This window comes from Xenopus laevis, chromosome 9_10L (genome assembly GCF_017654675.1).
Source record: "Xenopus laevis strain J_2021 chromosome 9_10L, Xenopus_laevis_v10.1, whole genome shotgun sequence".
Classification (NCBI taxonomy): domain Eukaryota; kingdom Metazoa; phylum Chordata; class Amphibia; order Anura; family Pipidae; genus Xenopus; species Xenopus laevis.
In genome coordinates this window covers 132,782,754-132,807,397 of record NC_054387.1, presented here as the reverse complement: position 1 = coordinate 132,807,397, position 24,644 = coordinate 132,782,754, and the positions used below count along the sequence as shown (strand labels likewise).

Genomic DNA, 24,644 nt, shown 5'->3' with positions numbered 1-24,644 from the left:
GAGTGGACTGAGCGAGAATGCTCTGGTGGCAGTTTACAAGTGAATTTGACTGGGGAGCACCCAAAGATAACCAACGTCACCGTCCGGATTTGCCAGGGATCCAGTGCGGCTGCCCAGGACTGGCTAGTTGTGCAGTATCGTAACATAAGAAGTTGCTGAATGTGCACTATAGTAGCATCAGAAATGTTAATATATCCATGCTTGGACTGGGGGGCCCCCACACCCTCCTGTGCAAATACACAGATACTTCAGCCCCACCCCAGTTGCAACCCCATCCCCCCCGCACCTATTTTTTTTCCTGATCACAGCCGTGACCGGGGGCCGGGAGGAAGCGTCAACAGGGGGTCTGGGCCGGCAGTGCCCATCAGATTTTTTCCCGGTGTCCTGCCGACAAAGTCCGACCCTGACTATACCAACCGTGTGAGCGGCCCAGGACAGCCACAAAGGGATCCCTGGGATATATTTGAAAATAACGGCACAGGAAAAGTAGCCAGGGTCAGTGCATTTTTTAAAGGAGACAATTTTTATAAAAAATAAGAATGTACCAGTGCATTATACTCATTTAGATATAGAAGAATTGTGCTTAAAAAAGTAGTGTTTCAGGCTGATTTATTGAATATTTCTGCAAAAACCCTAATAATCCCTCCCTTCTCTTCCACTTGCTGCTCCCTGAATTCCCAGGCTGTGCACTCAGCTCACTGCACTGTAGGACAGGAACCAATCAGCAGCTAGCAGGACCTGATAGGGAACTGAAGCCTGTCTGTGCTTGTGTGACTGCAGGGCTGTGATTGGCTGTCCCCCTCCTACTGTGCTTCTGGCAGGGACATACCCACCCCTCATGTGAAACACAGACAGGGACCAGAGAACATCTATAGGGAGCTCCAATAAAGGGGCTATTTTTATAGATAATATTAATGTTTAGCACCACGTAAAAGCAACACCATATATTACTTATAATTGCCTACACAATTAGGGTATTTTCATTTATCCTATATGTCTCCTTTAACTAAGAGCTGTGCCTGCTTAGGATAGAATTTATATTCATTGGGCATTAACAAAACTAGTTCATCAGAGGAAAAATCTGCACCAGGCCCCCACTTGCACTGCCCCCTCCTTGCTGTATACCTGCTTCTTACTCTCCATTTAATACAATGTATATTGTTAGGATTGGTTGTTCAGTTCCAGCGATACATCAAGTTCTCTGCTTGCAGTGACAGTTCCAGAATTGTGCCGCTTAGCCCTACGCGTTGCAGAGGGAGGAGCCATGAACCTGACCCAGTTAATACTTATGTGGCTTTTCCACCCAGCTCAGTCTCGCAGGGCGTCTTTAACCACAGAATAAAGAATTCCAATGCCACAATATTTAATTTACATTTCATTTAAAAGCTTTTAAAAGGTAATAAAATGTTTTTAAAGGGGGAAGGGCCCAATGTGCAGGGTAAGGACAAGCAGGAATTGGCCCCGTAGGAATGCTGCAAAAGGAGGAAGCGGATCCCTAATTAATTACATTTGCAATAATTCAGGCTAATTTGGTCTCTAGCAGTCGCTGAGCTCTGAGCCCCCGGGGGACTGGTTTACTGAGGAGTCGCCTCGTGCGGATCTGTGCGGGTCGTAATGATATTTTCTATGTGCCGAGAACTAGGGTTTCACTAATGAGAATACTGATGCCATTCCACGGCTGGAAGTCCCGCTTTGCCCATAAAATGCCATTTTGTTACGGCCTCCGTTACAAGGATTTAGGTCACAAATGAATTTGGGTTAATTGAATTAGTGTCAGAGAAGGCCGCGTGTTCTGCAGCGTCACGCCAAGATCTGCCATTTTACTTACTATACGGGGGTTTCTTTTCAATTGTGCATTCAGTGATATTGTGAGCGGAGCCTGTAACAAATAGTTCAAGGGGAAATAAAGCACGACAATGAAGTAGCTTGAAATGCTGTACATTTTGTTTTGAGGCTCCTGCAGTTCTTTAGAAGGGAATATCTGTCCCTCTGAATATGCTCCAAAAGCTCCTCATCTTCTTTCCTGCTGATTCCCTGGACGTCTGTCACTTACCTGAGCTTTGGGACCCATCACAATATACTGTATATATTAGGGATGCACCGAATCCAGGATTTGGTTCTGCCTTTTTCAGGAGCATTCAAATTAAATCATAATTTGCATATGTAAATGAGGGGCAGGTAGGGGAATCACGTGACTTTTCTTCACGAGTTTTTTTACACTTTTTCCTTTCCTGCCCCTAATTCGCGAATGCAAATTAGGATTCGGTTCGGTATTCGGCCGAATCTTTCACCAAGGATTTGGCTGAATCCCAAATAGTAGATTAGGTGCCTCCCTAGGATATATACAATATAACATTCACTATACACGGCCGATAACTACTAATAAACGCAGATTCGTGTTACATGACTTTGTATTGTTGAGCAATAAATCCAGAGAGATATTTTCTATTGAGCGCTGAGGCTGCTATTAAATGGTTCACCTTTAATGGCTGGAATTACAAACTGGAGAGCTGCTGAATAAAAAGCTAAATAACTCAATAACCACAAATGATAGAAAATTAAACCCAATTGCAAATTGTCTCAGAATATCACTCTCTACATCACACTAAAAGTTAATTTAAAGTTGAATATTCCCTTTAAACAAATTTTCTAAACCATTTTCTCCTCAGCTTGTCATGTGACTTCACTGATCTTTCCCCCAATCTCAGACCCAGCGCATTTACTTTATTCACTTTCCATTCCCACTTACCTCACAGGCGACCACAGTATTTCTTGTCCCTTGTTTCCAGCAATGCTCCTTCCATGTCCCTTATATGTCACAGGATAGTCCTCTCAGCACTAAAAAGGGTTTCTTCTTCTGCCTTTTGCTGGGTTATTTAATGTAATAAGTACACGGCACACCCGGAATCTACTCACTCTGCAGTAGTGGTGCTGGTCCTCCGTTGACCCGGCACGGTCCCTTAGCAACAGCAACTTTTTGTTCACGGATCCGCACACACACATCCTGATGAAGGGAGGTTGTGCCCCCCGAAACGTTGATATTGGTGATGATATAAATCAATAAAGAAGGGGCACTTTCCCCAGAAATTAGTGTTTGCTGATCTGTGAACAAAAAGTTGTTTTTGCTGGGTGATTCCTCGAGATACAGTTTACCAACTGGTACCTGTTAGGAACCTTCTTGGGGCTCTGTGGTAAGGCCTCTCATTGAACTAATCCCGCCATTACTCTGCTTGTCCTACATCAACACTGAGACCCAGGCTCCAGCCAGTTACCTGAGAAGGCCAAACAGGAAGTGACAGCTCTATTATATAAACTCCTGGGCCTAACCATCCCTGTGGTAACTGAGTGGAGTCGCCCTCTAATGGTCCCTCCTGTCATTCATTTTTCTCAGAGGAATTTAATTATACCCTGTCAGCCCTCTCACATATATATCTGTATCTATTATCTAGAAAGTGCTCTAATATCCATCTCTATCAGTCCGTACACAGAATTATCCTCTCAGTCGGTGAAGTCCTCAAACAAAGGAATTTTCCTAGGATTTGGTCACCCAGGTGGCGGGTCAATGGTGCTGAGAGGATTGTGTGTGGCCCTCAGGCCTTGGAACAGATCATACCGGAGGCCTATGTAGAGCCAACTGGTTATTGTTGTTGTGTAACTGCTGTTTATTGGCCCATTTGTGGTGAATCCTTGTGCTGTTGTCTGAGGCAAAACCAACCTGTAACCAATGAAATTCTCACAGCTCAAGTAGGAACACCGTTACATCCATAAGGCACAATCCATACGTCTGATTAAAGTAACCCAGCCGCCAGAACAAAGAGTTCATAGTCCTGCCTCTTGCTTTGCTGCTGTTATTACCACTTGTTATGCCTGCATCCATTATTCCTGACTAAATGATCAATAACAACAGTCCTGTCCTGCTTTATGGCACTAATTATATATATATATTAGGGATGCTCCGAATCCAGGATTCGGTACCGGATTCGGCCACGATTCAGCCTTTTTCAGCAGGATTCGGATTCGAATCCTTCTGCCCAGCCGAATCCTAATTTGCATATGCAAATTAGAGGTGGGAGGGAAATTGCTTGACTTTTTGTTACAAACCAAGGAAGTAAAAAATGTTTTCCCCTTCCCAGGCCTAATTTGCACATGCAAATTCGGATTCGGTTCGGTATTCGGCCGAATCTTTCACAAAGGACGAATCCAAAAAGATACAAAGTTTCTGAAACTTAATTAAAATAAGAGCCTTTTTGACAGAGCCCAGAACACTCAACAGCTGCACTTGGATACTTTTGTAGCAATTTAAGATAAGCAAAGAAACAATTGTAGCTTTTTAAAGGAGACATATAGGATAAATGGAAAAAACCCTAATTTTGTAGGCAATTATAAGTAATATATGATGTTGCTTTTACATGGTGCTAAAATTAATTTTATCTTTAAAAATAGCCCCTTTATTGGAGCTCCCTATAGATGTTCTCTGGTCCCTGTCTGTGTTTCACATGAGGGGTGGGCGTGTCCTAACGGTCCCTGCCAGAAGCACAGTAGGAGGGGGACAGCCAATCACAGTCCTGCAGTCACACAAGCACAGACAGGCTTCAGTTCCCTATCAGGTCCTGCTAGCTGCTGATTGGTTCCTGTCCTACAGTGCAGTGAGCTGAGTGCACAGCCTGGGAATTCAGGGAGCAGCAAGTGGAAGAGAAGGGAGGGATTATTAGGGGTTTTGCAGAAATATTCAATAAATCAGCCTGAAACACTACTTTTTTAAGCACAATTCTTCTATATCTAAATGAGTATAATGCACTGGTACATTCTTATTTTTTACACAAATGTCTCCTTTAAGATAAGCAGGAAATGACTAGCATCTTAAAGGGAAATTCACTTTCATTAGCAAAACTGTTATAACACATAAAACATTACACTAAAACTCCCAGAAATGTGTTCAAACTTTCATAACCTGCCAAATTTTGTAAAATGGACATGGTAATGAGGGGGTGTGGCCATAAAATGGGCGTGGCACAAGTTCTTGTCCCTCTTTTCATTTTTCAGATGTTGGGAGATATGTTATTGTTACACGGCTGTATGCTGTCATACACTAAGCAGGAGAGATAAGAAATATAGATATGAAAGCTTTGAAGGGGTATAACTATATGAAGTGGGAAGTAATTAACCCAATTCCATAATAGAATGTATAAAACAAGACATAGAATTGTAATAAAAGGGGTTAATTATGGGATGAGGTTGAGCAATGAAGGAGCAGTAGTACAGACTAGACCACTAGATGGCAGCACTGATATTCACACTCCACACATTGTTTTGCAGTAAAACCTGCTGCAGTGCTGTGAGCGACTACTGAATTGCAGCTCTCTGGGAGGAAAGGCCCAGTTATAATAAAATGCAAATTGGCTGTGTGTAGCGCAACTCAGGCTTCAGCCCGGCAATCTGGGACTGGGCACTAGAGGGTCACCAAATGAAGCGATAATGTTCCTATGGCTCATAATCAACAGACAGCTCTTCTGTCCGGTACATTTCTAACTGGGGAGCTTGTGCTGAGATATGGGGTGAGCAGTTGCTTGTTTAGGTGTGGAGCTCTTACAGGGGATAGACATGGGGTGGAGCTAATGCATTAGATAGATATTGGATTGTTATTAGCTAGCTAAGGTATGAAGCTAAAAGATTAGATATATGTAGAAGGGGCCTATTATATTTGATATCTAGGGAACTATTATATTATTAAGATCTTATATATAGATATTGCATTGTTATTAGCTAGCTAAGGTATGAAGCTAAAAAAATTGATATATGTAGAAGGGGCCTATTATATTTGATATCTAGGGAACTATTATATTATTAAGATCTTATATATAGATATTGGATTGTTATTAGCTAGCTAAGGTATGAAGCTAAAAGATTAGATATATGTAGAAGGGGCCTATTATATTTGATATCTAGGGACATATTATATTATTAAGATCTTAGATATTCTGCAGCATCTTACAGAGATGACAAATCATTCACTACCCCAGTGGCCCTTGTAACAGTTTAGGGTCACTTTATCATTAACCAAATAACCCGCCTGAATGTTTTAGAAAGCGTGCATGGAAATCAGAGCATTAGGCGCAGGTAGACCTGCAAGCTCGTTGTATGTACCACCCTGGCTGGGATCACACTATGACCGCAGCACTGCCCCCCGCATTAGTTAGATAATGGTTGGAGCCAGCACACTAGATAGATTTGGGGTACAGGTAATAGGTGAGGCTCATGCATCATAGAAATTTACGAAGAGGCTTTTAGATCAGGCAGGTTAGGGGAGAACTTTTCCATCAGACGAATAAGGAGCAGTACTTGTCTATGTACCCTAGTTCTTATGTCTCTGCACCCTACATTAGAGCACCCTGTTCCAGCTGCACTCCCTGGGCATTCCTCTATATTCTATAAGCACTGACTCGTGTCCTCACCCTCCCTGTGTACCAGAAACATCCCAATAGTCAGTATTTCCATGTTTCCTTGAGTCTGTGAGTCACACCAACAGCCAATTCCATAACCTGCCAAAGAACTTGGAAAAGATGTGTCAGGAAGGCATGGAAAAGGAAGCTGGAATCATTCACAAGATTTATTCCCTTTATTGGGCTCCTACTACTTCTAATGGTACTTTAGGAGGTGAATGGTGAGTGCCTAGACCCCTGCCGATTCATGTTGAGCTGCGACCCCACTATATTATAAGGAGAACAAGCACTGTCTCTCACTGGCTGCAATGCAGGAAAACTTATACTGACTCCATATGTTTACTCTGCTGGTTTCCTGGAAATTAAATTCCACTGTGCTCCAGCAGAAATATGACTGGTATGGTTCTTATTATGCCCTGAGGGGTATATCCGTATGCCTTATCCTTACAGAATATTTACAATTCCTACACCTCCCTCCCTCACATTCTTTTATGGACCATCTCTGCCTCCCGTACTGCTGGGCATCTCCGCACCTACCAGGAGTCCCTTCCAACTCCAGAATAAACACAAAACATCCACCATACAATAAAATATTACTTTTTAATTGTAGATATTATCATAAATATTGGCTTAAACATTATCTTTAAGTTATGACACTTCATTTCAGTCATCTCTCCCCTCCATCACCGTGGCAGTGATGCAGACAAAGTAAGATGACCTTGGGGTCTTGATAAGGGCAGAATTCTGGTCACTGCCACCATCTTTGTCCACCCACCAGTCAAGGAAAGCAAAAAGCATTGAGTGCACTGCTCATACGAATCCAGTGGCATGTTCCTCACCAAGAACCCATCTGTAAAACTGATTATTCCACCTTCACCCCCCAATATCTCAGGAGAGGAAAGTGCATTTAAGAGGTATATATTTATATAATGGGAAAGGAGATCATTTTGGTCCCATACAAGGCTTTCAATTCAGTCAAACAAATCTAAATCTGCCAGCTATAACCCTAATATCCCTAAAATGCAAACATTTATGACTTCTTTTCCCTTGTTTATATGTCTTTTCTTAGTCTTCCCTCTTCTTCATTCTCTTCTTCTACTGTACTCCAAGGATGTCCATCATGAGGCCTTCAAGTTGTTATGGACCTACAAACTATGGATGTTCCTCACCACTGTCTCACCACTTGCACGTATATCTCAATATACCACCAGTATTAGATACCAGCTGATAGAGAGGCTCTTGTTTAATAAGAAGGGGAGTACCCCAGACCCCTGCATATCTCTTATTAATTGTATATTGAGTTTTAAAAGCAAAGTGCATCACCTCCTGATCCTAAGTTTGTATATAAAGATTTAGGAGGTCACTTCTTTCTCAATGATTAGAACTTTCTTCCAATACCAACAATAAGGTTTTATCTGAAGACCTTGCTCACTTTACACTCTACTCACTCTACATGCTACTCCAATGCTTTATATCACTCCAATCTCATGTCCAACGGTTATGATTATATCCAATTCTACTTCCCGCATGGAACCCTTTGGTCCTTCATTATTTCTATTGCTGCCGGTCCCTTGAAACCATGGTACATAAAAAAAAAACAATTAAATAGAGAATTAAATAACATTGCTATGATTTATAAATAGTAACTGTGGAAATAAAGATGTTACTCTAAATTACATATAGCTTAGTAAATGCACGGCATACACATCCAGAATAAGCAGCTCTTCCTGAACCTTGTTTGAGCTCAGGATTAATTTAGGCTTGTTGGTGGCATCAATGGATTAACTGCAATGGACTGCTGCACCTCTGAACCTTCACACACACTCTAGTTGAATATTATCAAAAAGTGTCCTTTATCCTTTGTTTGTCTAGCTATGTAGGCCCAACCCCATGTTAAAGGGCAATTGGTATTTATAGCAAGTAAAGCCACGTCAATCTGTCAATAATAATACTGCCCATGGCCTACATACACAGAGTTTAAATAGAAATACTGCAATTTTCTACATAAAGCTTTATAAGTCTCTGTGTAGTTATAGGTATAACATGCAGCTCCTTAGAGGGCCACACGTTCTTTAAAATGCCACCTTGTACCATTCACAGATATATGGGCAACTGTCCCCAATGCTTGGTAGAACCCAACATATACCATACTCTGGATAGACTCTGTTTTCAAGTCTTTGCCTACAGTCATTGAAGCTTCATGAGGTCTTGTGGTGTCCTACAAAGACCTATAGATGGGAGACATCTGCCGTGGCCCTAGTAATCACAACAATTTCTTGATAAGCCTTCCTTCCAACAAGGTCCTTAAAAGTTTGCGTATATACTTTAAAAGTGATTTAGCTTGTAGCACTAATTGAATTTTTAGCTGTTTGAGGAAATGAGATAATGGAATGGTCCAATGAATTCCAAAAATGTGATCAATTCTGGGGCGCAGAACGAGTTGGGGTATGATTCTTGAAGGATTATTCCTCTTGGGGTATAGATGTTATGAAATGCTTAGTGGTGTTTTTGTAGTCCATGTAGCTCCTTGCTGTTGGTATACTTTATCCACTCTCTAGATCTGAACAAAGTATATCCACATGCCAACATCCACACAGTTGGTGGTGCCCTCAGTTACAACAATAGTTGCCCTTTTCTCCCACATCTTTTAGATCCTTCCTGCTGACTTCCAAGCTCTTCACCCAGGTGATCGTCCTTTTTTTAGCTTCCTCCCAGGCATACAGCGGCTGGTACCCAAAGTGCTTCTCAGCTTTGTCCGTCTGGACAGTGAATGTAGTGCTGGCTACTGCCAGGGTATAAGGGTTAAGGATGGGGGCATAGGTGAAGAATCCATGTAGCACCCACTGCATGAGGGCATTCAGTAAGGCCAGTAGGTAAAGCAAAAAGTAAGGCACAAGAGGGCGGGATCCAATAATTTTGAAACCACATGCTGATAAGAACTCCATATTGAAGTCTTCATAGCTTTTGTAGGGAGACGAGTCGTAGCAGAAGTATACCTGCCCGCCCAAGGTGGATGGGTGAATCTGCAGTTGGCGTGCAGCTAAGAGGTGCATCCAGGCCACGTTACCTGCAGGAAGGAGAACACCCTATTTAATACTCAGCAGATGGAGTTACCAAGCAAGGATCACTACATACTATTGTGGGGTCCCCATAAAGCCAAAGCAAGTTGCTTGTTGTGCTTCAGCTAAGCCTTCCTATCTCTCCCACTCTCATAGCTGTACCATATACCATTGCTGATGTTCTTACCTACATAGACACGTCCATGCTCTATGGCTGGAGGAATAGCTCTGAAAACACAGCGACCGGTCCTCAAACCCTGACGGTGGAACTGCTTCATGAGCTCATGGCCCTCCCCATAGATCCCTGTAGGACGAAGGGAGCAAGTGTAGAGCAATTTCCCACCTTTAATCTGCAGGCAAGAAAAAAACAATAAAAACATGAAGACAAAAGTTAGAACTCCCACCATCAAATGAGGTGGTTGTTTGCCACCTAAATTATGCTGCCCCCTAGTGGCCAGTCAGTGCATTACCTTTGCACCATTCGCTTCCAGTACAAGCTTTTCAGCTTTGGCCTTGCTCAGTGGATACGGCTCTTTGTGATATATTCTATACTCTGTGTCTTCATTGCCTCTGAAACATAAAGGAGCATGAGATGAGTTTTCTATCTATGTAGAAACTTCTGCAGCAACTATTTCAACAATCCCTCTACCTAATGGTTCTATGAGAATCACATGAAGTCACATGAGATTTCAGTTGCATGAGACCAACAGTTGCACTTGGATACAGAGCATACAGGAGGGGAACCTTTGGTTCAAGACATTTGGCTTTTCGTATTAAAAAGGGGGAAATACATGGACCTTACTCATATCCCAGGGTGGTGCTGCAGAAGGAAAGCGCTCCTGTTAATATGTCCCCACGTACCTGTAGAAGTGGTCACCGTGGATGTTTGGCCCCACCACCTCCATGCTACTGGTATAGACCAGATACTGCACCTCTTCCTCCTTGCACGCTTGTAGCACATTCATCGTCCCTGCGAACAGCACAAAGCATATTATATGGTTATGGGCAGTAATAATCGTACCCTTAGAAAATGATAACTGTCACCCAGAATGCTATGAGCACAAGTCTCTACCCCACAGAACTTACAATCCAGTTTGATCCTTGAGGGACCAATCTCACCCCTTCCATATATAGATACTTATTAAACATTAAACACATAGATTTCTTTGAATTCATGCAGTATATATATATGAATTAATTGCTTATTAATTATTCAATGTGTGCATTTTAATTGCTGCCCTTACTCCTCTTGTATAGCTTATATGGGTAGTTGGCTTAATGGTTTATCTGCATGGAATGAAGATTCACATGGTGGGACATAGGGTGGCAAGATGCCAAATGTAGACTACTCTACTGTAGACTACTGTAACTCTCTATAATTGTCCTTCCCCACCAGAAACTGTCACCTCTCCAGTCCATAATGAACACTGCTGCGAGGCTCATACACCTCAGCAACCGCTCCTCCTCTGTCAATCCCTGCACTGGCTTCCGCTACCTTTCAGAATAAAATTCTAATTAATGACCCTGACATTCAAAGCACTTCATAACTCTGCCCCACCCTACATCTCTGAACTCAACCCAATGCTTACTATGCTCCTCTACTGACCTGCTACTCAACTCTTCTCTCATTACCTCCTCACATGTTTGCATTCAAGACTTTGCAAGGGCTGCACCCCTCCTCTGGAATTCCCTCCCACGGTCTGTCCGACTTTTTCCCAAACTTCCTGCTTTCAAAAGATCTCTTTAAACGCACTTATTTAAAGAAGCCTATCCTTACTCTGCTTAACTACCAAATGCAACACCACATACAGTACCACATCTCTCAGCCACTTCATTCCGATCCTGCCCACTCCCACACCTTGTGTCTTATTCTCTTCCCTTTAGATTGTAAGCTCTTTTGCACAGGGCCTTCCTCACCTTTTGTACTTGTATTGGTTCAGGTTGTGATGTATGTAACGCCATATGTTCTATGTATATAATTCATGTGATTCCGTTGTATAAACACATTTACTTTACAACTCTGCGCAATATGTTGACGCTCTTGGGTATCACAAAGCCTACCTGTGGCTCACTGTGTGCCCTAGGAGGCATTAACCCAAATTTGGACTTAAAGCAGAGTAAAATATTTGTTTACAGCAGTAAAACAAATCTATATTTAAGTTTACTTTCAGGCATAAATCCTGGGTTATCCCCCTAATCTTCCTTACTCCATCTTTGTGAATATCCCCCCCTGCAGGAGAATTACGGAACTGCCAGTGATAAGGCCCTGGGTTCATGCTAAAAGGCTTGGCCCCCTGCTAAGCCCCCAGAACATTGAATAACTGACCTGTAACATTGACCTCAGTGATTTTACTGGCGGGCACCCGGCCCCAGACATCCACGAGACTGGCCGTGTGTATAACCAGGTGACTCCCACGCAGGGCCTCTCGCACGTCTTCCAAACGAGAGATGTCGCCACTGATCAGACGCACTTTCACTCTGTCTAAAGAGACATCAGAGAGAGTCACAATTCACTATCCCCCTTGTAAAACCCTGAATCAGAAAGGACAGTCACAGAGTTCTGATGGGACATGCCTCACGAGGAAACTTCGGGCGACTTTGGAATACAAAGGTCCGCATGTGCCATTCCGCAGGCGACTTTTCATTACAGCCGGCGGAAGGCAATCGGGAAGATTAGTCGCCCCAAAAAAGAGGCGATTAGTCACCAGGCGACTCAATCTCCCTGAATCGCCAGGTGTGCCCTTATCCTTACACTTTATCCAATTCCAAGTATCCCCCCCCTGGTGCCCCCCACTAACAGACTCTCATCTCTAATTTGACATAGGTTACCCCCCCCTTGTTTCAATGGATATTACTGCAAGTGTTAGAGATTAGCCCCAAAAATACATAAACTAACCCCCCACGTACACACTCGGAGACCTACAATCTCACGCTGCTGCTATTGTTAATCATTGTTTTTATTGAATCATTCAGCATCCTCCCCTGGGCGTCTTATAATGAGAAAAGTCACAAGGGATGACGGAAGCTGCTTGTTATTCTATTAAGTATATTAGTTTAATTTCTATTAATGCCTGAAAACAATGTGTAATGTTGAGTAAATATCATTTGATGGCTCATATGCTTAGATTTCTATCTTCTCTTAAAGCAACAGTCCTGTCCTGCTTTATGGCAGCTGAGATTCTAGTTATCTGTATAACAGAGCATTCTGTCCCAGTGGCTGCACAGATCCTATCTGATCCCCATTGTAAGCAGCAGTCCTGTCCTGCTTTATGGCAGCTGAGATTCTAGCTATCTGTATAACAGAACATTCTGTCCCAGTGGCTGCACAGATCCTATCTGATCCCCATTGTAAGCAGCAGTCCTGTCCTGCTTTATGGCAGCTGAGATTCTAGCTATCTGTATAACAGATCATTCTGTCCCAGTGGCTGCACAGATCCTATCTGATCCACATTGTAAGCAGCAGTCCTGTCCTGCTTTATGGCAGCTGAGATTCTAGCTATCTGTATAACAGAACATTCTGTCCCAGTGGCTGCACAGATCCTATCTGATCCCCATTGTAAGCAGCAGTCCTGTCCTGCTTTATGGCAGCTGAGATTCTAGCTATCTGTATAACAGAACATTCTGACCCAGTGGCTGCACAGATCCTATCTGATCCCCATTGTAAGCAGCAGTCCTGTCCTGCTTTATGGCAGCTGAGATTCTAGCTATCTGTATAACAGAACATTCTGTCCCAGTGGCTGCACAGATCCTATCTGATCCCCATTGTAAGCAGCAGCCCTGTCCTGCTTTATGGCAGCTGAGATTCTAGCTATCTGTATAACAGAACATTCTGTCCCAGTGGCTGCACAGATCCTATCTGATCCCCATTGTAAGCAGCAGTCCTGTCCTGCTTTATGGCAGCTGAGATTCTAGCTATCTGTATAACAGAACATTCTGTCCCAGTGACTGCACAGATCCTATCTGATCCCCATTGTAAGCAGCAGTCCTGTCCTGCTTTATGGCAGCTGAGATTCTAGCTACCTGCATGTCAGAGTGAGTGAGTGCAAGGTGTATATTAGTGTAATATGAGTTTGTGTTGGTGCTAAATCAGAGTATAAAAGACTGAGGCTGGAGACAAGGAGGGACGTGACAGTCGTGCAGTGTTGGATGTGGAGAGCAGCCAAGTCAAAACAAAGCAGTAAACAAGGCAAAAAGCAATTTGGGAAGAAGGCGGTCAAAGCAAATAAGTCAGAAACCTGCTGTAACAGGATAAACTAGTGAGTGATGGGGAAGCTTAGTAAGGCAAAGTAAAGCAAACTGCCCACAATCACCAGCGTTGCCCCAGCCTGTGCTACTACTCGGTGTATGTTCCGTGTATGTTCCGTGTATGTTCCGTGTATGTTCCGTGTATGTGTGTGTGATAGGGGGAAATTCTTAGATCTGTGAATGGGATAAAGATCAAAGATGGAATAGGAATCCCCCCCAGTTCAGCCAAAGGACAAGGGGGGCCACATAAGAGTTTCCAATACTCTGAATTCCTGCTGCTGAACTGAGCCCATCCCTCCCCAGTTACACTAGTCTGAACAAGGAAAGCACAAGGTTTTATTCTCCCATTAATTATACATTATATATAGAAATGTCCCTCATCCTCATTATAAAGCTGTGTATTTTGTGCTTGAGAGGCAGTGGCCTAGCCAGCAGGGGGTTCAGGGGTACAGCAGGGGATTCAGGGGTACAACAAGGGGTTCAGGGGTACAGCAGGGGATTCAGGGGTACAGCAAGGGGTTCAGGGGTACAGCAGGAGGTACAGGGGTACAACAAGGGGTTCAGGGGTACAGCAGGGGATTCAGCGGTACAACAAGGGGTTCAGGGGTACAGCAGGAGGTACAGGGGTACAACAAGGGGTTCAAGGGTACAGCAGGAGGTACAGGGGTACAGCAGGAGGTACAGGGGTACAGCAGGGGGTACAGGGGTACATCAAGGGGTTCAAGGGTACAGCAGGAGGTACAGGGGTACAGCAGGAGGTACAGGGGTACAGCAGGAGGTACAGGGGTACAGCAGGAGGTACAGGGGTACAGCAGAAGGTACAGGGGTACAGCAGGGGCCACGGCAGTTCCCATTATAACAGAATCTTCTATGAGACCCAGAAACACAGTTAGTTTTATGTTTCATTCATAGAATAATGTCAGGGTGAGCAGCCAAGTGTCAGGCAAGATATAAGGGGTATCATCTGGATGTCGCTACTAACAACAGGTACTCTGTATCACTATGTACAAACACTGCACTTCATTCATGCGCCTCAATGTCCCAGGTTACAGCCCTAGTGCCAAATACAGGAATAACTGAGCTTCAAATAAGACCTTTATCTACCAGAGCAGCTTGAAACCTCCCCAAATAAGTATGTGAGAAACTTCCCAGAGAACGTGAGAACTAGAGATATCAGGAGTGTAACAACTTTATCTCTATATTCCAGCCTGTATATACCAGGAACTGCAATTTCCATCCCTATTGTGTGTGTGTGTTACTGATCTACTGTATGTGACCATATAAAGGCACAAGACTGAGTTATACAGGGAAATCATGTATTATAAGGGATAATGTACCCCCTACTGTAAATGATAAGGATATTAGAAGTCACTGAGGGGTTGTTCTGTGACCATATAAAGGCACAAGGCTGCAGGCTGAGTTATACAGGGAACTCTGAGTATCACTCATGTATTATAAGGGATAATGTACCCCCTACTGTAAATGATAAGGATATTAGAAGTCACTGAGGGGTTGTTCTGTGACCATATAAAGGCACAAGGCTGCAGGCTGAGTTATACAGGGAACTCTGAGTATCACTCATGTATTATAAGGGATAATGTACCCCCTACTGTAAATGATAAGGATATTAGAAGTCACTGAGGGGTTGTTCTGTGACCATATAAAGGCACAAGGCTGCAGGCTGAGTTATACAGGGAACTCTGAGTATCACTCATGTATTATAAGGGATAATGTACCCCCTACTGTAAATGATAAGGATATTAGAAGTGACTGAGGGGTTGTTCTGTGACCATATAAAGGCACAAGGCTGCAGGCTGAGTTATACAGGGAACTCAGAGTATCACTCGTGTATTATAAGGGATAATGTACCCCCTACTGTAAATGATAAGGATATTAGAAGTCACTGAGGGGTTGTTCTGTGACCATATAAAGGCACAAGGCTGCAGGCTGAGTTATACAGGGAACTCTGGGTATCACTCATGTATTATAAGGGATAATGTACCCCCTACTGTAAATGATAAGGATATTAGAAGTCACTGAGGGGTTGTTCTGTGACCATATAAAGACACAAGGCTGCAGGCTGAGTTATACAGGGAACTCTGAGTATCCCTCATGTATTATAAGGGATAATGTACCCCCTACTGTAAATGATAAGGATATTAGAAGTCACTGAGGGGTTGTTCTGTGACCATATAAAGGCACAAGGCTGCAGGCTGAGTTATACAGGGAACTCTGAGTATCACTCATGTATTATAAGGGATAATGTACCCCCTACTGTAAATGATAAGGATATTAGAAGTCACTGAGGGGTTGTTCTGTGACCATATAAAGACACAAGGCTGCAGGCTGAGTTATACAGGGAACTCTGAGTATCACTCATGTATTATAAGGGATAATGTACCCCCTACTGTAAATGATAAGGATATTAGAAGTGACTGAGGGGTTGTTCTGTGACCATATAAAGGCACAAGGCTGCAGGCTGAGTTATACAGGGAACTCTGAGTATCACTCATGTATTATAAGGGATAATGTACCCCCTACTGTAAATGATAAGGATATTAGAAGTCACTGAGGGGTTGTTCTGTGACCATATAAAGGCACAAGGCTGCAGGATGAGTTATACAGGGAACTCTGAGTATCACTCATGTATTATAAGGGATAATGTACCCCCTACTGTAAATGATAAGGATATTAGAAGTCACTGAGGGGTCCTGTGACCATATAAAGGCACAAGGTTTCATTGTGTCAATCAGTTATTACATTTATGAGGATATTAATGAGACACAACCGTCCCCTATATCAGAGACCTGGCAGAGCCACTTACCATTGCTGAGTGTTCTGAGCGACTCGTCCAAGTGCAGGTCAAACACTCTGATCTCACTAATGTTCTTTTCATGTTCCAACAACATCCGCACGAGGTGTGACCCCAGGAATCCGCAGCCGCCAGTCACCACATACACCTGCCCACTCCCAACTGTCATCTGGGGAGAAAAGTAAGGGGTCACGAGCACCCGCAGGAGATGGGAATCAGTACAGAATAGAAGGTGATTATTTTCCAACATGGAGTAAAAGTGAAATCTCTACCCGCCGCTACTAACGGTTTTGGTTGCCTCTGCTTTGAGCACCCCCAGAGTTTCCTAAGAGCTATGGCCTACACATCCCCCATGTACTGTATCTCCGTTGGCCATTGGCTGGTGCATTTAGGGTGACAGTTGCCATCCAGTAAGTGACTGATGGCAATTGCTGGCATGAGCGGTGCCAATGAAATGACCCTGTGTGTCTGCTGCTTGTCGAGCAAGGGGTGGTATAAAGCAGCATCTGGGGCAGCCACAGTGATGGTGACAGTTGATGTGCTGACAGTTTGTGTGGTCAGGAGAAGTTGCACAGCTGACAGTTACACACAGGGTACTGGTGCCAGAGTTCTAGCCACAAGCTAAAATTAGAGAGATGTGTCACACACTTGTGTTAATCCCACCCCGTCTGTATTGGCTCCTCTTTTATTCCACAAACGATGTGCCCAGTGACTGTTTTGTCTCCAGTGTTGGCCCCCCATTCCTCCAGACTTTAAAGGAGACATTTTGTGTAAAAAATAAGAATGTACCAGGGCATTAAACTCATTTAGATATAGAAGAATTGTGCTTAAAAAAGTAGTGTTTCAGGCTGATTTATTGAATATTTCTGCAAAAACCCTAATAATCCCTCCCTTCTCTTCCACTTGCTGCTCCCTGAATTCCCAGGCTGTGCACTCAGCTCACTGCACTGTAGGACAAGAACCAATCAGCAGCTAGCAGGACCTGATAGGGAACTGAAGCCTGTCTGTGCTTGTGTGACTGCAGGGCTGTGATTGGCTGTCCCCCTCCTACTGTGCTTCTGGCAGGGACCGTTAGGACACGCCCACCCCTCATTTGAAACACAGACAGGGACCAGAGAACATCTATAGGGAGCTCCAATAAAGGGGCTATTTTTAGAGATAATATTAATGTTTAGCCCCATGTAAAAGCAACACCATATATTACTTATAATTGCCTACACAATTAGGGTTTTTTTATTGTACCCATATGTCTCCTTTAATAATAACCCTGTCTCTCAGTTGGAACCACTCACAGACAGGGGGCTCTAACCTGGGGCCACATAATTACTCTGGGGACTTGTGCTGATGTGATTCCTGGCACATTCCCTCCTATGTTGGGGTACCTAGTAGCGCAGTCCCCCCACTTTCCTATGTGTGTGTAATGGGATTGAATGGAAACAGCTGCACTTTATCAAACACAACCTCTGTATTTAGCAGCAGAACATACACCCGACACTGCACATCCCTCGTGGCACCTGCACCTCACACTTGGGGGCCCCCCTTCTCGGAATTGCACCTACATTAGTTCATGCAACTGCTAAATGATGAGCAATTGTAACCATTGGGTGCTGCTCCCTGTGCACTGTTACACTAACACAAACTGCAATGCCAGCGAACCGGATGTGTAACTGCAAAGAATTGTGTTTGTGTAATATCCTGTGACACCGCTGAGCCCCATGGAATATAGATGCAACCGAGCGGAAACTACAGCGGGCCCCCCTTCCCCTGTATCTGCATTGTTCTACTTTACTAGTTCTACTGAACCATTATTACCATACAATCATCTTTATTATATTAACAGTTAGATTTATAATAATGTACCCCCTACTGTAAATGATAAGGATATTAGAAGTCACTGAGGGGTTGTTCTGTGACCAAATAAAGGCACAAGGCTGCAGGCTGAGTTATACAGGGAACTCTGAGTATCACTCATGTATTATAAGGGATAATGTACCCCCTACTGTAAATGATAAGGATATTAGAAGTCACTGAGGGGTTGTTCTTTGACCATATAAAGACACAAGGCTGCAGGCTGAGTTATACAGGGAACTCTGAGTATCACTCATGTATTATAAGGGATAATGTACCCCCTACTGTATATGATAAGGATATTAGAAGTCACTGAGGGGTTGTTCTGTGACCATATAAAGACACAAGGCTGCAGGCTGAGTTATACAGGGAACTCTGAGTATCACTCATGTATTATAAGGGATAATGTACCCCCTACTGTATATGATAAGGATATTAGAAGTCACTGAGGGGTTGTTCTGTGACCATATAAAGACACAAGGCTGCAGGCTGAGTTATACAGGGAACTCTGAGTATCACTCCTGTATTATAAGGGATAATGTACCCCCTACTGTAAATGATAAGGATATTAGAAGTCACTGAGGGGTTGTTCTGTGACCATATAAAGGCACAAGGCTGCAGGCTGAGTTATACAGGGAACTCTGAGTATCACTCATGTATTATAAGGGATAATGTACCCCCTACTGTAAATGATAAGGATATTAGAAGTCACTGAGGGGTTGTTCTGTGACCATATAAAGACACAAGGCTGCAGGCTGAGTTATACAGGGAACTCTGAGTATCACTCATGTATTATAAGGGATAATGTACCCCCTACTGTAAATGATAAGGATATTAGCAGTTAATGAGATGACATTACAGATGGTGTTGAGTTGTAAAGTATAATCTATCAAAGCCTGAAGGGTATTTCTATCTGACAGGGAAACATGAGCAGCTTTGGGAGCCAGTACCATGTAACACCGACCTAATTTAAATCTTTAATGACGGTGCAAGTAGAAGTATCACATTATCAACAGTCTGCAGGTCTGGCACATTAGGAGAAGGTACAGTAATGTTACAAGACATTTATTTTCATGTGCAGAATGGCTAAACTGGGTCACCCTAGTTGTTGCTAAACTACAACTCCCAGAATTCTCCATTCGTGCCAAGGTGCCAGTACAAACAAAGTCTGAGAGTGGCAGGTAACGTTGTACTTTGCTACTGCCATTATTGCTGTGAAAGCTCTGCCTAAACAAGGTCATATTTATAAAATCCTCGCTCTACCTTTTGTGCTGCACTTTTGGGCGATACATTTTCTTTTCCAGGAGCCGCTTTTATGAACTATTTGTATCAATGTGTCAGAAACATAGAAGTGCCCGTGTGCTGCTGAGATCTCACACTTACGTAAAATCTCTATTTAGTTGCCCTTTAAATCTCACAGCGCAGCTAAAGGCTAAACATCACCGGAGCCAAGGGGAGTCGCTTACTCTCCTCATTCTCCAGCTCTTCTGCAAAATCCATAGGTGAACACCATAAAAGCCTTCTATAAATCTTCCCATATTCCTCCTGCCCAGCCCATTTATTTGCAAGTATATTTATTTTATCTCTTTCTGGATAATGGGTTTCTGGATAATGGATGCCAGAGCTGTGTTTCACCTGCACAGATGACAGATAGAAACAGGCAGATAGACTTTACAGACAGATGCACTGAATTCTGTAAATAACAACTGTGTGTATGTAGAGTTGTGAATAGGAAGCAAGCGTATACAGCGACGGAGCATTATATGAGCATGATTAGAGTGTAAGCTCTGTTGCCTGCAGGTAATTACAATTTCCTGCGCTGTTTGCAAGAGCTAGTAGATTATAAAACAGTCTCTCCACAGACACATGAAGCCCCCATGTGTTAATCAGTTCTGGGGGATGCCGGGGAATAAAGAGGGTTAAAGGGGAACTCACCTTGGTGCTTGCTGTGCGTTTGGCTGCTGATCAGGATCTGAACTCTGCTGCTGTGGGGAAGAGGGAGGAAATAAAAGGAGGGAGGGGCTGAGCTTAGCTCTTACCTACCTCTCACAACCTAATCTCTGAGTGCACAGAGACAGAGAAGCACAGAGAGACAAGCGCAGAGACAGACAGACAAGCCCAGAGACAGAGAAGTACAGAGACAGAGAAGGACAGAGAGACAGAGAGACAAGCACAGAGACAGAGAGACAAACACAGAGACAGAGAGTCAAACACAGAGACAGAGAGTCAAACACAGAGACAGAGAAGTACAGAGACAGAGAAGTACAGAGACAGAGAAGCACAGAGAGACAAGCGCAGAGACAGACAGACAAGCCCAGAGACAGAGAAGTACAGAGACAGAGAAGTACAGAGACAGAGAAGGACAGAGAGACAGAGAGACAAGCACAGAGACAGAGAGACAAACACAGAGACAGAGAGTCAAACACAGAGACAGAGAGTCAAACACAGAGACAGAGAAGCACAGACAGAGAAGTAAAGAGACAGAGAGACAAGCACAGAGACAGAGAAGGACAGAGACAGAGAAGTACAGAGACAGAGAGAGAACAGAGGCTGTCATAGAGATATGTGCCCACTCATTGTGCTCCCAGTGCAAAACAATAGCAGATGGAGTCATCATGAAAGGTACATTGTGCCCAATGAAGGGACGTGCAGATTAAACCGAAACTGAAATACTGGGCAGAGTCGTGACCTGGTGCCTAATTATATGAACCCCAATATAAAACTATAAGCAATTATCTAATATCCATCCATCCCTCATTCACTCTGGGTTTGAAGTTATATCTAAATATCATAACTAGATATTACTGGGCTCCACAGCAAATTATTTTTTCAGGCCCCCAAATTGTCTAGAGATTGACTTGTATTACCAGTATTTATTGAAAGTGGGGCCCCTGTACCTCCTGTGCCCCCTGCAGCCGCGGGGTCTGCTGCCTCTCTAGTTACTCCCCTGATTACTGGACAGCAGTGTCTGTTTCTTGTTGCTTCTGATTCTTGATATTGTGGAGCAGAAGACAATTCTCTGTTACGTTGTTTCACCAGTCAGAACCGCCAGCTCAGGGAATAGAAAGGGACGGGCAGACCCGGCAGTTGTTTATTTTACATGTAGAACAATTGCCAGTGACTGTATGTTGGGAATCTGCCTAGTGTTACAATTTCTTTCATAAGTTAAATGTGAAGCCTCAGTTCATAGTTAAACTGCATCACCGCTGGGGCCACTATATTGCACTGCCAGGCTTCACATATATCTGTCTAATATATATATATATTTATTTTATTTTTTTTTATTTTCTTAAACCTCACTGTGACTGGACCGAATTGCTGATAGGTTGTTATTGAGTGAGAACTTCTCATTGGCCACCAGAGGGAGATCAGTTTGAAGTGTAGATATATATTTATATATTTATAGTAGATCCTTAAAGGAGACATATAGGATAAATGATAAAAATTGGGGGGTTGTGGAAGCACTCCTAAGGCTAAATCAAAGTATATTTAAGTATAATGGAAGTGCTACTTACAATGCACTTCCCTGGGCCCCTGTCTCATAAGTAATTCAGTATAAATGCAAGTGCATGTGTTTACAAAAACAGGGGTTTTTTAGTTACAAAGTTATGATCATAAAGTTGAAAAGCCACCATACCACGTCAAGGTAAACCCCATATGGCGGTCCCTAACTTGTTTATTCTCAGGTCATAATATAAAAAGACAATTCTCTGCATAATAGCATTACCTGTATTCAGTGTTTGTGGAACATTGGTTTCACTCTGGAGCCTAGATCCTCCCCCGCCAGTTAAGGCTTTTAAGAGAGAGAGATTGCCCAAACCAACGCCCATATTTAAAAGCATAGGACCACCATTAGTATATAGGGGTGGGTATGGGGTGCTATTAAAAACCACATGAAGCTAAGCCACAGCTTCAGGCTAATACAATGTACAAAATTGGGGGGTTGTGGAAGCACTCCTAAGGTATGGTGGCTTTTCAATTTTATGATCATAACTTTGGTAACTAAAAACCCCTGTTTTGTAAACATATGCACTTGCATTTATACTGAATTATTTATGAGACAGGGGCCCAGGGAAGTGCATTGTAAGTAGCACTTCCATTATATTTGAATATATTTTGATTTAGCCTTGAGTGCTTCCACAATTCCCCTCTAATAAATGATAAAAACCCTAATTGTGTAGGCAATTATAAGTAATATATGGTGTTGCTTTTACATGGGGCTAAACATTAATATTATCTTTAAAAATAGCCCCTTTATTGGAGCTCCCTATAGATGTTCTCTGGTCCCTGTCTGTGTTTCATATGAGGGGTGGGCGTGTCCCTGCCAGAAGCACAGTAGGAGGGGGACAGCCAATCACAGCCCTGCAGTCACACAAGCACAGACAGGCTTCAGTTCCCTATCAGGTCCTGCTAGCTGCTGATTGGTTCCTGTCCTACAGTGCAGTGAGCTGAGTGCACAGCCTGGGAATTCAGGGAGCAGCAAGTGGAAGAGAAGGGAGGGATTATTAGGGTTTTTGCAGAAATATTCAATAAATCAGCCTGAAACACTACTTTTTTAAGCACAATTCTTCTATATCTAAATAAGTATAATGCACTGGTACATTCTTATTTTTTACATTAAATGTCTCCTTTAAAGGGGTTGTTCACCTTTGATTTAACCTTTAGTATGATGTAGAGAGCGATATTCTGAGACCGTTTGCAGTTGGTTTTCATTATTCATTTTATTATTTGTGGTTTTTGACTTATTTAGCTTTTTAGTCAGCAATCTACCCTAGCAACCATGCACTGATTTGAACAAGAGACTGGAACATGAATAGGAGAGGACTGAATAGAAAGAGGAGGAATATAAAGTAGCAATAACAATACATTTGTAGCTTTACAGAGTATTTGTTTTTTAGATGGGGTCAGTGACCCCATTTGAAAGCTGGAAAGAGTCAGAAGAAGAAGGCAAATCATTTAGAAACTATAAAAAAACGAAATAATGAAGACTGAAAAGTCGCTTAGAACTGGCCATTCTATAACATACTAAAGGTTAACCTAAGGGCGAACCCCATCTTTAATTTCCAGGCAGTGGAGTAAAGGGGGAGTAAGATGGTAGGAAGTAGGTCCCACTCGCACCCCACTAGAGAGGATTTGGCCACCTCTCAATAAACCAATAGCAAATCACTGGCACACAGAGGTAGTGCTGACCCCTTTTTAAGACCCCTTGATGATCTTTCCCAAAAAGTTGCTCCCCACAATAAATTAGCGAGGGCTCCCATGAGAAACCATTCCTCTTCTCTCCAGTCACATGTCAGATCCCGGGAGCAGAATCCTTTCCTTGGAAGAGGTCAGATCATATGAGTAAATGACTAAACATGTGGGTGTCTTCCTGCCCCCAGGGGATACACTTGTCACTTACCTGGAACTGAAACAATCACACCTGTTTGTACAACTCATGCATCCGTCCCTTCCTTATTTATTATCGGCTATTCGTCTTCTATATCGTTATTTAGGGTGAGAATGATTATAGAATGGGAGGCTTCATGCTCCCGGCCATGCTGCAAGTCAATCCTTTAATGAGCAACATACTACTATACAGTGTAACTACATATTAATGGGCCCCATGGCATTTTTATACATATTTTTCAGACCCACAAAACGTCTAGAGGTTCAGCTGTTTTTACCAATATTTATTGAAACTGTATATGAATTTGGGTCTCATGGGGCCCCAGGGCCTCCCTGTAGCCGCAGGGTCTGCTTCCCCTGTAGTTCCGCCCCTGCTACTATATGTCTGTATATACATTGTACATACTTATTGCATGGCAGCCTATAAAGCTGGCCAAAGATGTTGAGATTTTTAAAAGACCAGATCCTCATCGTGAGACCACGATTTTCTCAGAACGATCGTACAAATTTACCATCAACTAAAAAGACCAATTTGGCAGGAAAACAAAGGGGAGCTGCCTGCTTGGCCCTGCAAACATAGATACATTGCACTGGGACCCACAAAGATTTTTTGACCTGGCCGATCAATTTCCTGACTGATGTCGGCCGAAAAATCGTAAGATGTACGATCGTTCGAATCCCACTAACCGCACGATAATTTGGAAGGATTGGTCGGACTTCCCTAAAATCGGTCGTTCGGCAAGAAGAATCGTCGCGTCTATGGGGAGCTTTAGAGTGGGACGATGTGTTAACTGATTGTTGTGCAGAGGTAGGTGGATTAAGTGATGAGTAACAATTTACAATCTCCTCTCA

The 24,644-nt window shown here is 43.1% G+C and overlaps 1 protein-coding gene across 3 annotated transcripts; it reads right to left on the bottom strand.

Annotated features, from left to right (window-relative positions):
- Nucleotides 1–7,021: 7,021 nt before the first annotated feature.
- Nucleotides 7,022–22,149, bottom strand: hsd3b7.L (hydroxy-delta-5-steroid dehydrogenase, 3 beta- and steroid delta-isomerase 7 L homeolog). 3 transcript variants are annotated; one of them, XR_005964248.1, is made up of 8 exons: nt 20,340–20,550; nt 16,569–16,725; nt 11,826–11,981; nt 10,361–10,469; nt 9,970–10,069; nt 9,687–9,849; nt 8,500–9,507; nt 7,022–8,459 (listed from the first exon to the last, which is right to left on the bottom strand). XR_005964248.1 is itself a non-coding variant. In XM_041577438.1 (8 exons), the coding sequence occupies exons 3-8, from the start codon at nt 16,723–16,725 to the stop codon at nt 9,050–9,052; spliced, it is 1,143 nt and encodes a 380-aa protein (XP_041433372.1). In that variant the 5' UTR covers nt 20,340–20,386; nt 22,132–22,149; the 3' UTR covers nt 7,022–9,049. The 3 variants fall into 3 exon arrangements, 2 of the variants coding, with proteins under 2 accessions (XP_041433372.1, XP_041433371.1); XM_041577438.1 differs by adding an exon at nt 22,132–22,149 and having other exon boundaries at nt 7,022–9,507; nt 20,340–20,386; XM_041577437.1 differs by adding an exon at nt 22,132–22,147 and having other exon boundaries at nt 7,022–9,507; nt 20,340–20,389.
- Nucleotides 22,150–24,644: the final 2,495 nt, after the last annotated feature.

Coding starts and splice junctions, on each gene's coding strand:
- hsd3b7.L (XM_041577438.1), bottom strand. CDS start 16,725: ATGACAGTTGGGAGTGGGCAGGTGTATGTGGTGACTGGCGGCTGCGGA. Junction 11,982..16,568: donor GCTCAGAACACTCAGCAATG/GTAAGTGGCTCT, acceptor ATGTCTCTTTAG/ACAGAGTGAAAGTGCGTCTG. Junction 10,070..10,360: donor CACGGTGACCACTTCTACAG/GTACGTGGGGAC, acceptor TTTATGTTTCAG/AGGCAATGAAGACACAGAGT.